At 39.6% G+C, this 11,217-nt stretch overlaps 1 protein-coding gene across 1 annotated transcript; it reads left to right on the top strand.

Annotated features, from left to right (window-relative positions):
- The first annotated feature begins 6,130 nt into the window (after positions 1-6,130).
- LOC141607488 (uncharacterized) lies at positions 6,131-6,787 on the top strand. The gene has a single exon (XM_074426841.1). The coding sequence runs from the start codon at positions 6,131-6,133 to the stop codon at positions 6,785-6,787; it is 657 nt and encodes a 218-aa protein (XP_074282942.1).
- Positions 6,788-11,217: the final 4,430 nt, after the last annotated feature.

The following is an 11,217-nucleotide window of genomic DNA, read 5'->3' as shown; positions in this document are numbered from 1 at the left end:
TAAGTCTCAAACGGGTGGCATTTGAGGGGTATTTATAGGAGAATGAGTGGTTGTGTGAGTTTTGAGCGACGTGGCCACTTGGGCTGCTCAAAGGGGCCCGAGCCAAGTCGCGGTTCTTCGAGTTGTGTTGTCACTTTCACAACAAACGCAATCATGATTTGTTCTATCCTAGGTTTTGTAGTCACATGTTTGGTACTTGACCAACATGAATCCGGGAAAACTTAAGGTAGAAGGTTTGGAAAGTTTTGTTTTTGGTGGTTGACTCGGTTTGACTCGTTGTTGGAGTCGGGATTTGAATTTTCAAGTCGGTTTTTGGTCCGGTGTCGGTTTTGACTCTAGTTAGTGTCATTGTGACTCCGTCGTCGTGCATTAAACACTCCAGGTATTTTTGAAACGTTTTGAAATGTTTTATTTTCGAAATCGTTTTAAGTTTTCCGACGTAAAGTTGTACACAAACTGTCGATCAAACGCCGCGATTCCAAAACATGTTGTAGTCCGATAATCATCGGGTGTTTGTTGGAGTCTCAGCAGATACTGGGTATCTACAGTCGTTTAGACCGCTTTTAGGTTGATGTTAAGAACGAGACTTGAATAAGCGTCATTTTATTGACAATATTCGATGTCGGGTTCGGTTTTGCAAGCTTGACATGAATAGTTTTGAAAATGATTATGAACTAATTGTTTTAAGTTCATTTGTTTGTGATTAGTCATTGTTTATCATCGTACTCGGGTTAAAATCCGACATGGTATGTAGAACCAAGGATGATTTTGTATTTATGACTAATGCATTTGTTTTGAAAATGTAAAGAAATGAAATAAAAGGTTTTAAAATACCGTTTAAAATGTAATCAACCAAATATTATCACCGGAACACGGATTAAACCGTCATGGTATTAGGAACCAAGGGTGAAAAATATTTTATGGTTAAAAGTTTATCATAAAAAAATGATTTGAAATATTTGAAATAGTAAAAACTGATTACAAATGCGAAATGAAATAAAGAGGAAGATGAGACCAAACACGGCTGGATTAAAGCCTAAGAGGGGGTTTAGGTGCGAGCCTGCCTGTTATACAAGCAGCCCCTGTCTCCGGCTAAAATCCGGTTTTGCCTCATCTAACCTATATTTGAACCATGTTATGCATGTTTTAGCATGTTATAGTCATAAAACAGATGAAAAACATGAAAGAAGAGGATTTTTACACCCTCATACTTACATGCTAGGCTTGAGACGAGAAATCGACGAAAGTGTATCAACTTGTTTGGTCGGAAAACTCGGTTTGAAAACCGTTTTAGAAATGTAAAAAGAGTGTTTTAAGTTTAGTGATGGTGTAGTTGGTCGAGATGGTCGGTCAAGTGATTTAATGCACGATGACGGTTGATGCGTGTCATTTATATGATGTTTTACACCTCATTTTACATGCATTTCAGAGCTCAATTGTGTAGTTTTATGCTACTATTTGCCCCATTACGTCTACTTTCGTATTTTTATGTAATATTGCAGATTTATGCGGAAATGAGTAGATATTGAGCTAAATCCGTCCCCGAGTACCTTGCTTAGCATTTGACGTGAAGTACTTACTCAAGAAACGAACTTGGTGCGCATTTCGAGGTCCGAAAGACAAATCCACGAGAATTAAAAGCGGATTATTAGCTACTCTAGTCGATCGACTGGACCCTATGGTCGATCGACCAGAGCCCGACTTACAGGAACTCCTGTTCAGCTTACCTCAGTCGATCGACCGGTCACAGTGGTCGATCGACCAAGCAGCTACTCTGACGCAAACAAAAAGATCGAGAATAAGGAAGCCCAATGTGTATTAGGTTTTGCGAATAATGTTACGTTATATTCCTATATAACGTAACCTGACATTAAGCTTTGATCATTCAGTTTTCATTCAGTTTTTTTTAGGTTTTAGAATATCAAATAATTAGGGTTTTCAATATTGTTTCGTACAATTTACAATTGCATTCGGTTTCTGGATCTTTATTCTCTGCAATTCCGCTCGGTATTCTCCTGCTCTTATTCAGTTTCATTGCTTATATTTCGCTGATAGTATAGAATTGCTAGTTAGTTTACCGAAGCCGATTATCGTTTATTGTTATTTGTTATTTAACTATTTTAAGCATGAATTCAGTAGTCTATTTCGTAAATCTTGTTGTTGTTTTTACCAATATCATGAGTAGCTAAATTCATCGTGCTAGGATGTAGGGAATCTGTAGATTAGGCGGCATTAGAATTATGTAGACCTGAAATCGCATGCCGGTCGATCGACCGTACACCCTGGTCGATCGAATGGCCACGTGAGGTTTTGTTTCGTTTTAATTGTTTTAAATTCTTTATTTGACGAATCGAGTGCACACGACTAGTTGAATGCTTAGGAAATGACTGACCCATTAGATCGAAAGATAGGGAAGGTTTTCAGACCACCAATTAAAATACTAAACTATGCTGAGATCGAAAGATAGGTAGAGTTTAGGTTTTTAGTCACTTTTCAGGACGAAAGACAGTACTAGTGATATTAGGGACCCGTAGCGAGATCGAAAGACGCTACTAGTGATAGGTAGAGTTTAGGTTTTAAATTCTTTATTTGACGAATCGAGCCGCCTGTTGCTCCAGCTGTGAGGGAGCCAGTCGTTTCAAGAGGTGGCTTAGGATGTCTTAGCTATGGCATTGATGAGGAGCTTGAAGATGAGCCAGTCAAAGTGAGGGAGTCTGACTTGGACTTTGATGAGCCAAAAGAGGTTATCGATTGGGAGGATGTTGAAGCTGTTGATCCGTTGAGTTCTGCGGATGTCGGAGTTGAGAAGAGTGCAGCTGAGAAGATGAGCACTGTTGAGGCTACCTCTTGTAGCCAGAAGCCAACCAAGTGGGCCATCCCGTGGCCGTTCTTGATCAACTACTAGTTGATCGAATGCTTTATAAACCATTTATTTTATTGTTTTGTTAAACTATTTATTGTTTTCGTGTGCGCGAGACTTCGCTCTTTTAAGTTTGTTTAGGATTTTAAATACTTTAGACTTTACATTTGGGTTTTGCGAAATTTTGGGGCGCGTTATTATGTGTGTATGCAGGTTTATAGACGAAATTAGCTCAATTTATTGAGCTAATTGAAGAAATCAGAAAGTTACAGCAGGTTTTCCAGTCGATCGACTGCCTCCTATGGTCGATCGATCGGGTGCGAATTTCGAAGCTCTATTCTTTGTTCACCTTGGTCGATCGACTGGGTGATGTGGTCGATCGACCACCCAGAGCTGATGTACCTGTTTTCGATCATTCCCATGCTGTGTTTGATCGATTTACGGAGACAAGGGAGTATTCCCTTCACTTTATTCTCCGCTTAATTTTTGTTTTCTTCTGTTTTTATCATTTCCGCACATAATTTTACCGTCCCAATTTTGCTTTCTCGAGATTACGCGTGGTATTTGTTGTCTTTTCAGGTACCTTTGGTAGCACTGCTAGCTACTGAAACCTCCTAGCTCACGCTGGTTTGGGGAGGTTTCCTTTTGCTGCGCTTAAAGTATTGTGAGTTTCCGAGTCCTTTCTTTATGTCAATTTTAATCATTATCTCGCAAAATCCCAATTTCCTTTGCTTCTTTATATATGATTTTGCACAATGGGGACATTGTGCGATTTGTTTGGGGAAGGGTTTTGCGTTGCATTTCATTTGCTTGCATTCACGTTTACATTTTGTCTTGCATTGTTGTTTATTTTCCCTTATATATACAGAAAATTCAAAAAAATTCAAAAATTGCACGTCTATTTTAGCATATAGGTCGAGTCGGAACGGTAGTATTTGAATGATGACATTGCATTTTCATCTGTGTATGCCTAAGCCGTGCTAATTGACATGTTATTAGTAGAATCGTTTATGCATATCTACGAGTTTTTGTTAAATATCTTGCTGAGCTTGAGACTTGACTTTGATTTTTGGCAAACTACATCATATTCTGAGATTTAGAGCCTATAACTGGTGACATTCATGACCAGTTTATCTAGATTGTGAGTAGTACTCCTTATGAGACATGTTACATAAATATGCATAAATATGAACGTGATCTGCTTAATACCTGTATGCATTCGGTTTGTGGTTTGTTGACACATGTGGTAGAGGTCCCCTTTGTTCTTTTTGCCCATAAGCTCCACACTGCCAAAAATAGCCTTTTTGTCCCGTTACTACATCCTACATTTAGCCTGCCCTTGTCAAGCTAGTAGTTTATGTTCTTGGGATTGTTACTTCATTTTTGGTAGCTAATGCTCATTTTGAGATGATGTTGGGAAGATGAAAAAGGAAAGAAAGAAACAAAGAAAAGAAAAAAAAAAGAGAAGAAAAATGATTCGAAAAAGTAAAAGAGAAAGAAAAGAAACGCATGTTGTACTGTAGAGGACGGTCGATCGACTGCCCATCTTGGTCGATCGACTGACGCCCGAGAAGAGAAAAAAAAATCAATCGCATAATTCAAAGTCTTTATTCAAATGGCGATTTTTGCTCCCATGTTGCACTTGTATCTTATGGGGAGTTGATTGATTTTTATGGAGGTTGCGAGATTTGTGCTCTATGATTAGCACACGTTTTATTTTGAGCAAGAAGTTGGATGCTATCATATGGATTTGTTTAGGTACTAGCTTGATCACCTATACCTTCACAATCCCATAATTATCTTTGCCTTCTTCTTACCCATTACCTCACATATCCATATTTACCTCGGCATGTGTCATGGTCATCTGTTTGGTTGGAATGCATATGTACGGTTGTAGAGATCATTTTCATATTAGATTGCAGGCATGTTCTTATAGGTCGTAGTTAGGTGAGAGTCATCACAAAATGAATTCTTTCTATCTTATACATTATTCACCTTGTGCTTATTTGAGTGATTTGAGCGACCCGTGAGAGTCCAATTTGATAAGTCTCTACAGTTGACGGTTCAGCAGTTTTTGACGACTTCATAACTCGTTTGCATGGTTCGCATTGCTAATTGATTGTTAGTTATTGCATTAAATTGGTTTAGGCTAATCGGTTTGCATTTCGCTCTGAGATTGAACTCGTTCCAATTAGGTTTTAGGATCGAGTCTAGTTCTTGCTTGGGGACAAGCAAGGGTTTGGTTTGGGGAAGTTTGATGCGTGTCATTTATATGATGTTTTACACCTCATTTTACACGCATTTCAGAGCTCAATTGTGTAGTTTTATGCTACTATTTGCCCCATTTCGTCTACTTTCATATTTTTATGTAATATTGCAGATTTATGCGGAAATGAGTAGATATTGAGCTAAATCCGTCCCCGAGTACCTTGCATAGCATTTGACGTGAAGTACTTACTCAAGAAACGAACTTGGTGCGCATTTCGAGGTCCGAAAGACAAATCCACGAGAATTAAAAGCGGATTATCAGCTACTCTAGTCGATCGACTGGACCCTATGGTCGATCGACCAGAGCCCGACTTACAGGAACTCCTGTTCAGCTTACCTAAGTCGATCGACCGGTCACAGTGGTCGATCGACCAAGCCGCTACTCTGACGCAAACAAAAAGATCGAGAATAAGGAAGCCCAATGTGTATTAGGTTTTGCGAATAATGTTACGTTATATTCCTATATAACGTAACCTGACATTAAGCTTTGATCATTCAGTTTTATTTAGTTTTCATTCAGTTTTTTTTAGGTTTTAGAATATCAAATAATTAGGGTTTTCAATATTATTTCGTACAATTTACAATTGCATTCGGTTTCTGGATCTTTATTCTCTGCAATTCCGCTCGGTATTCTCCTGCTCTTATTCAGTTTCGTTGCTTATATTTCGCTGATAGTATAGAATTGCTAGTTAGTTTCCCGAAGCCGATTATCGTTTATTGTTATTTGTTATTTAACTATTTAAGCATGAATTCAGTAGTCTATTTCGTTAATCTTGTTGTTGTTTTTACCAATATCATGAGTAGCTAAATTCATCGTGCTAGGATGTAGGGAATCTGTAGATTAGGCGGCATTAGAACTATGTAAACCTGAAATCGCATGCCGGTCGATCGACCGTACACCCTGGTCGATCGACTGGCCACGTGAGGTTTTGCTTCGTTTTAATTGTTTTAAATTCTTTATTTGACGAATCGAGTGCACGCGACTAGTTGAATGCTTAGGAAATGACTGATCCATTAGATCGAAAGATAGGGAAGGTATGTGCTGTGAAGGATTCTTTTAAAGAGGCCCTTGCAGATGGTTTATGGCAAAGTTCTCATGATGCATATACAATTGCAAAAGGTTATCAATGGCTATGCAGAAGTAATGAGCAGAAAGTGAGTTGGAGGATAATGGTATGGAATAGATACAATTATCCAAAGCATATGTTTATTGCCTGGTTGATTCAAAAGGGCAGATTATTAACACTTGATAGACTGGCAAAAATGGGTATCTGTCTGGCTGGAGCTTGTTTTCTGTGTGGTGTGTCCCCTGAGACCCATCAGCACCTTTTTTCAGAATGTGGATATACAAAGAAGTGTTTTGCTATTCTTAAAAGCTGGTTGGAAATTGATAATAATGGACTCGGCACTGGTGAACTCATTCTCAGAAACAGGAGGCTTCCTTTATTGATTCGGCTTCTAAAGTGTGCTGTGGTAATGGCACTTTACTATCATATCTGGATGGCTCGTAATACCTGTAGACTGGAGTGCTATATTCCTCGGCCTGAGCAGATGATAGATGGCATTAGAGAGGACCTGAAGTTGAGGCTTAGTATGGTGTTTGAAGGCCAAATGCAGCAGCAGATTGTAGACTGGTGTAGAATGAAGCGGCTAGTATAGTTGTTTCTTTCTTGTATTAGAGTGTAGAAGTTGTGGTGCTAAATGGTTGTAATTGGTGAACTTTCATTCCTATGTTTTAATATATTTCTCACATTTCCACCAAAAAAAAAAAGAAAGATAGGGAAGGTTGTCAGACCACCAATTAAAATGACTAAACTATGCTGAGATCGAAAGATAGGTAGAGTTTAGGTTTTTAGTCACTTTTCAGGACGAAAGTCAGTACTAGTGATATTAGGGACCCGTAGCGAGATCGAAAGACGCTACTTGTTGAGAGTGGACCGAGAGGACCTCTTGTTTTCCCGCCTCATGTATTTATTTCAGACCTACTTAGTATGCTGCTGCCGAAACTACACTGAACCGACCATCTTAGCACCCTTTTTATATTTGTTTTCATCCGTCTTTTTAGTCTATATTTCATTTACTGCCTTTAGTCATAGATCAAATCAAATCAAACCCCCGCATCATTGTTACCTTGGACTGAAATTAGACAACTAATAATTACATCTGCCTCTCTGTGGTTCGACCCTGCTACCGCTATCTATAGTTGTAGTTAAGAATTATAAATTTATTTTTGGTGCACACAACGACGGGCATCAACGGTACCAAACAATGTGTAGGGCTTGTGTTTTCGATCGGTAGGTCGAAAACACGTGTCGGTTTGTGACTTAAGAAGTCGAGTTTAGAATTTTAAGGGAGAAATGAGGCGGTGGATACTCGCGTAAGTGTTATGGTGTGTGAAGGTGGGTATTTATAGAGAAATGGGTGGTTGTGTGCGTTTTGAGCGACGTGGCCGCATGGGCTGCTCGAAGAGGCGCGAGCCATTTCGCGGGTCTCTGAGGTGTCTTGTCACTATCACGCAATTATAATCATGATTTGTTCTATCCTATGTTTTGGATGAACTTGATTTGTACTTGACCATGAAGCATTATGGGAAATACTTAACATGGAAGTCTTGATAAGTTTGGTTTTTTTGTGTTTGACTCGGTTTGACTCGTTGTTGGAGTCGGGATTTGAATTTTTGAGTCGGTTTTTGGTCTGGTGTCGGTTTTGACTCTAGTTAGTGTCATTGTGACGCCGTTGTCATGTATTAAACACTCCAGATACTTTTGAAAAGTTTTGAAATGTTTTGTTTTCGAAATCGTTTTAAGTTTTCCGACATATAGTTGTACACAAACTATCGATCAAACGCTGCGATTCCTAAGCATGTTGTAGTCCGATAATCATCGGGTGTTTGTTGGAGACTCGACAGATACTGGATATCTACAGAGCCCCCACTTTGACTGAGGCTTGGATAGGGCAAAAGTCAAAGTATAGCCCCCAGGCCAATCGAAGATTACAACCTGGAGACCGAAGCGACGTCAAGGCGGCTCGAAAGGGTTCTGGCCGAGGACCTGCCATCGGGAAGGGCGACACCAAGGCGACTCAAGAATACGAGCCAAGGACCTATCGTCGGGAACAGTTTAGAGCATGTCGACTGTCCATGCGGGTCGTTTAAAGTCCGTTAGACTACGTACAAAGGCTCGCCGGCTATAAGAAGGAGTCATACCTGAGGCATCTTCGGGATATGTCCTTGAGTCGTTTCTTGCTTGCGGACAAAGGCTCGCCAGTCGCTTGCGGATATGAAGGGGCTCGCCAGCCGCGTTGAATGTGCGTAGTGAGGCTCGCCAGCCATATTGAATGCGCGTTGTGCGGCTCGCCAACTATATTGAATGTGGGAAATAGTCGCGTTGGACGGGCCTATTTTGAGAGGTCGTTTAAGTTTAGTGGGCTCCGTGGGGAAGTCTTCGATATCCTGTTGGGAAATTTCGGTGTTTATATTGGATGTTTGTGGCGCCGAAAAGGGATAGGCTCGTGAACCTGGCTCCCGTGGTTGGCGGTAATTTTGAATCTCGAAGAGAGATAACGGTTTTTATTGCCGTTTGTTGGAAATTTTGTGAGAATAGCGAATTTGAATCTCACTGTTTTTTTTTATTTGAAAAATGATGGTTTTTAACGCCGTCGTTGGAGGCTGGAACATGTTGTTGAAAATTTTGTGAGAATAGCGAATTTTGAATTTCGCTACTTGTTTTTTGTATTTGAAAAATGACGGTTTTTTTAACGCCGTCGTTGCAAATTTGTGGAAATAGTGAGTTTGAATCTCACTATTTTGTTTTTGTATTTGAAAAATGACTGTTTTTTATTGCCGCCGTTGCAAATTTGTGGATTTGTGTGCGGAATTGGGCCAAGGCCCAAAGTTCCACTGAATGTGTAGGGGACACCCCAATGAGGCGCGAGTAGATCTGCAAAGGAAAGGAACTTCCCTTTTTTCTGTAAAAAGACGCGAGAAGAGGAAGCTCCCCATTCTCACCTTCGTCTTCGACACAAACACATAAAAAACCCGAAAAAGGACGCCATTTTCGACCTTGTTTCTTGCTTGTTTTCGTGCCCTTATCATCATGTCATCTCAAGGTATATAAATCCTCTTGAATCCATTTGAATTTGTTTGTCTTTTGGTTAATTGAATTAGGGCGAAACCCTAAGTTTTCAAAAAATTAAATTGGGCATTTTTGTTTAGCCTATTTTCGAGTGAAATTGATTATTGCATTAGGTTAGAAACCTGTTTAGGAGTATAGAGGTGCTTTTAGTTTGCATTTTTGTCCCCGTTCTCGCCTCCTAAGCTCGAAAAATGTGAATGAGACGAGGAAACCATCTTATTTCACAATGCCAAGTTTGTTTGCTTGAGTTGTAGGCCCCACTAGGTTGTATTGTAGTCGGGGAAGACCGTGTTTGCCATATTGAACCATCGTTGGGTGTTGTGGGTAAAATTTGGGTTTTTGCCTTTTGCGACGGTCTTATGTCTGATGAAATAAGCATCTGTTTGAGCTCAAATTGAGTCAGTTTGTCATGAAATGGACCTTAACGGTAGTTTAGGTCACGTTGAGACGTGATTGAATCACGTTGTTTTGTTGTGGTCGTATTTTGAATTTTTGACCGATTTGTGCCCGAATTGGCGTAAAATTTCCTTTTTGAGCTGTGAAAAATACCCATTTGTGTCGGTAGTTTTTTGGTCATTGTTTTGCGGGCCTCGTGTGGGCCTTGAGGTGTTGGGTGGTTTTTTTGTTTCGACTCGTCTTTTGCTTGAAGAGAAGGGCGAGTCGTTTTTCTGTGAGATTTTTGTGGAGTGTTTTTGTTGGTTGGGTTCGGGCGGGTTTGCCCTTGTTTTTGTCTTGGATTTGCAACACTTCGAGATGATCTAGTGAAAGCCATTACCCAGCCTCGGTTAGGATGGTTATGCCCTGATGCAACTACAGATGCCAAATTGATTAAAAAAGCTGAGATTGCAATTGCGTATATTGCTAGAGCATTTCTGGAGTTAGTTAAAAATGGCCATGCATTCATCTTGGCCCCAATTATTGATAGGTAAAACTGATTCTTTCAGCCATTTTAGATCAATCAATGTATTCTAATACTTTACTGCTGACTAGATGGTAGAGTTTTGGCTAAACCATTTGCTGCAATATTTTATGAGTCCGCTACTATGTTTTAAATGCATTAAGAATTGGGTTCTGCTTGCTATTTCTCCACAAACGTATTCCAAATATGAGTTTGACTCCGCTGCCCTTAAAGTAGGTCGCAAGTTGTATATGAAGATGGTAGTTCTCAGGCAAGTATGGTAGTTTAATCATTCTTATTTATCTAGCATATATGAGCATCACTTATAACTAACCTTATAAATTTTTGTATGGTAGCTCCCTAAAAAGGTACAAAATGTCGGGTGGTGAAATAAAAGTGAAAAGGATGGGGCCATTGTGGAAATCTATTAAGGTGATTGATACATTTTCAGAATACTTTAAGCTCATTTTATATTATTGGCTCGTATTTCAATTGAGACTATCACATCTAAATTTTTATATAGCGTGTTAGTGCCCTCAACGAAACGGGAGCTTGGAGTCTGATACGGTTGTTATGTACCAAAAATAAATACCTAGATATACTAACAGAAGCTAGTGATAAGTAGGGTCGATCTCCACAGGGAGGCAAGATGTCTATCTAGAAGTCCGTCTATCTAATTCACAAATGAGGGGTTTTAAAATTGGTTTTCTAAACTACTAAGGATTAAAGGCAAGAGAAATAAAGCAAGAGCAATAAAGTGAGAAAATGAGATACAAATGATCAGATACGAGAGAGTATGTCAAGATTTCGGTTCACCATGGTAGTTTATCGACTAGGTTGCAAATAGCCTAGACAATCTACTGTGAGAAGGGCAAGGGAAAGGTCCTTCCGGTCCGCTATCACCCTAGATTTCCACTAACTTAACTTCTGTCCTCATTAGGGTAGTCTATTGTTCATAACAGGTCTGTTTATTCCAATCTTCCGATCCAGGAACAAATTTAACCAAATTAATGTTATTTAGAAGCGTGCACTCAAGTAAATATGTTACAGTTATATTG

This window comes from Silene latifolia, chromosome 10 (genome assembly GCF_048544455.1).
Source record: "Silene latifolia isolate original U9 population chromosome 10, ASM4854445v1, whole genome shotgun sequence".
Classification (NCBI taxonomy): domain Eukaryota; kingdom Viridiplantae; phylum Streptophyta; class Magnoliopsida; order Caryophyllales; family Caryophyllaceae; genus Silene; species Silene latifolia.
The sequence above is the reverse complement of the archived record's forward strand: the minus strand, read 5'-3'. Positions and strand labels throughout refer to the sequence as shown.

What these genes read in the sequence shown, in the direction of transcription:
- LOC141607488 (XM_074426841.1), top strand. Translation starts at nt 6,131, where the DNA reads ATGACTGATCCATTAGATCGAAAGATAGGGAAGGTATGTGCTGTGAAG.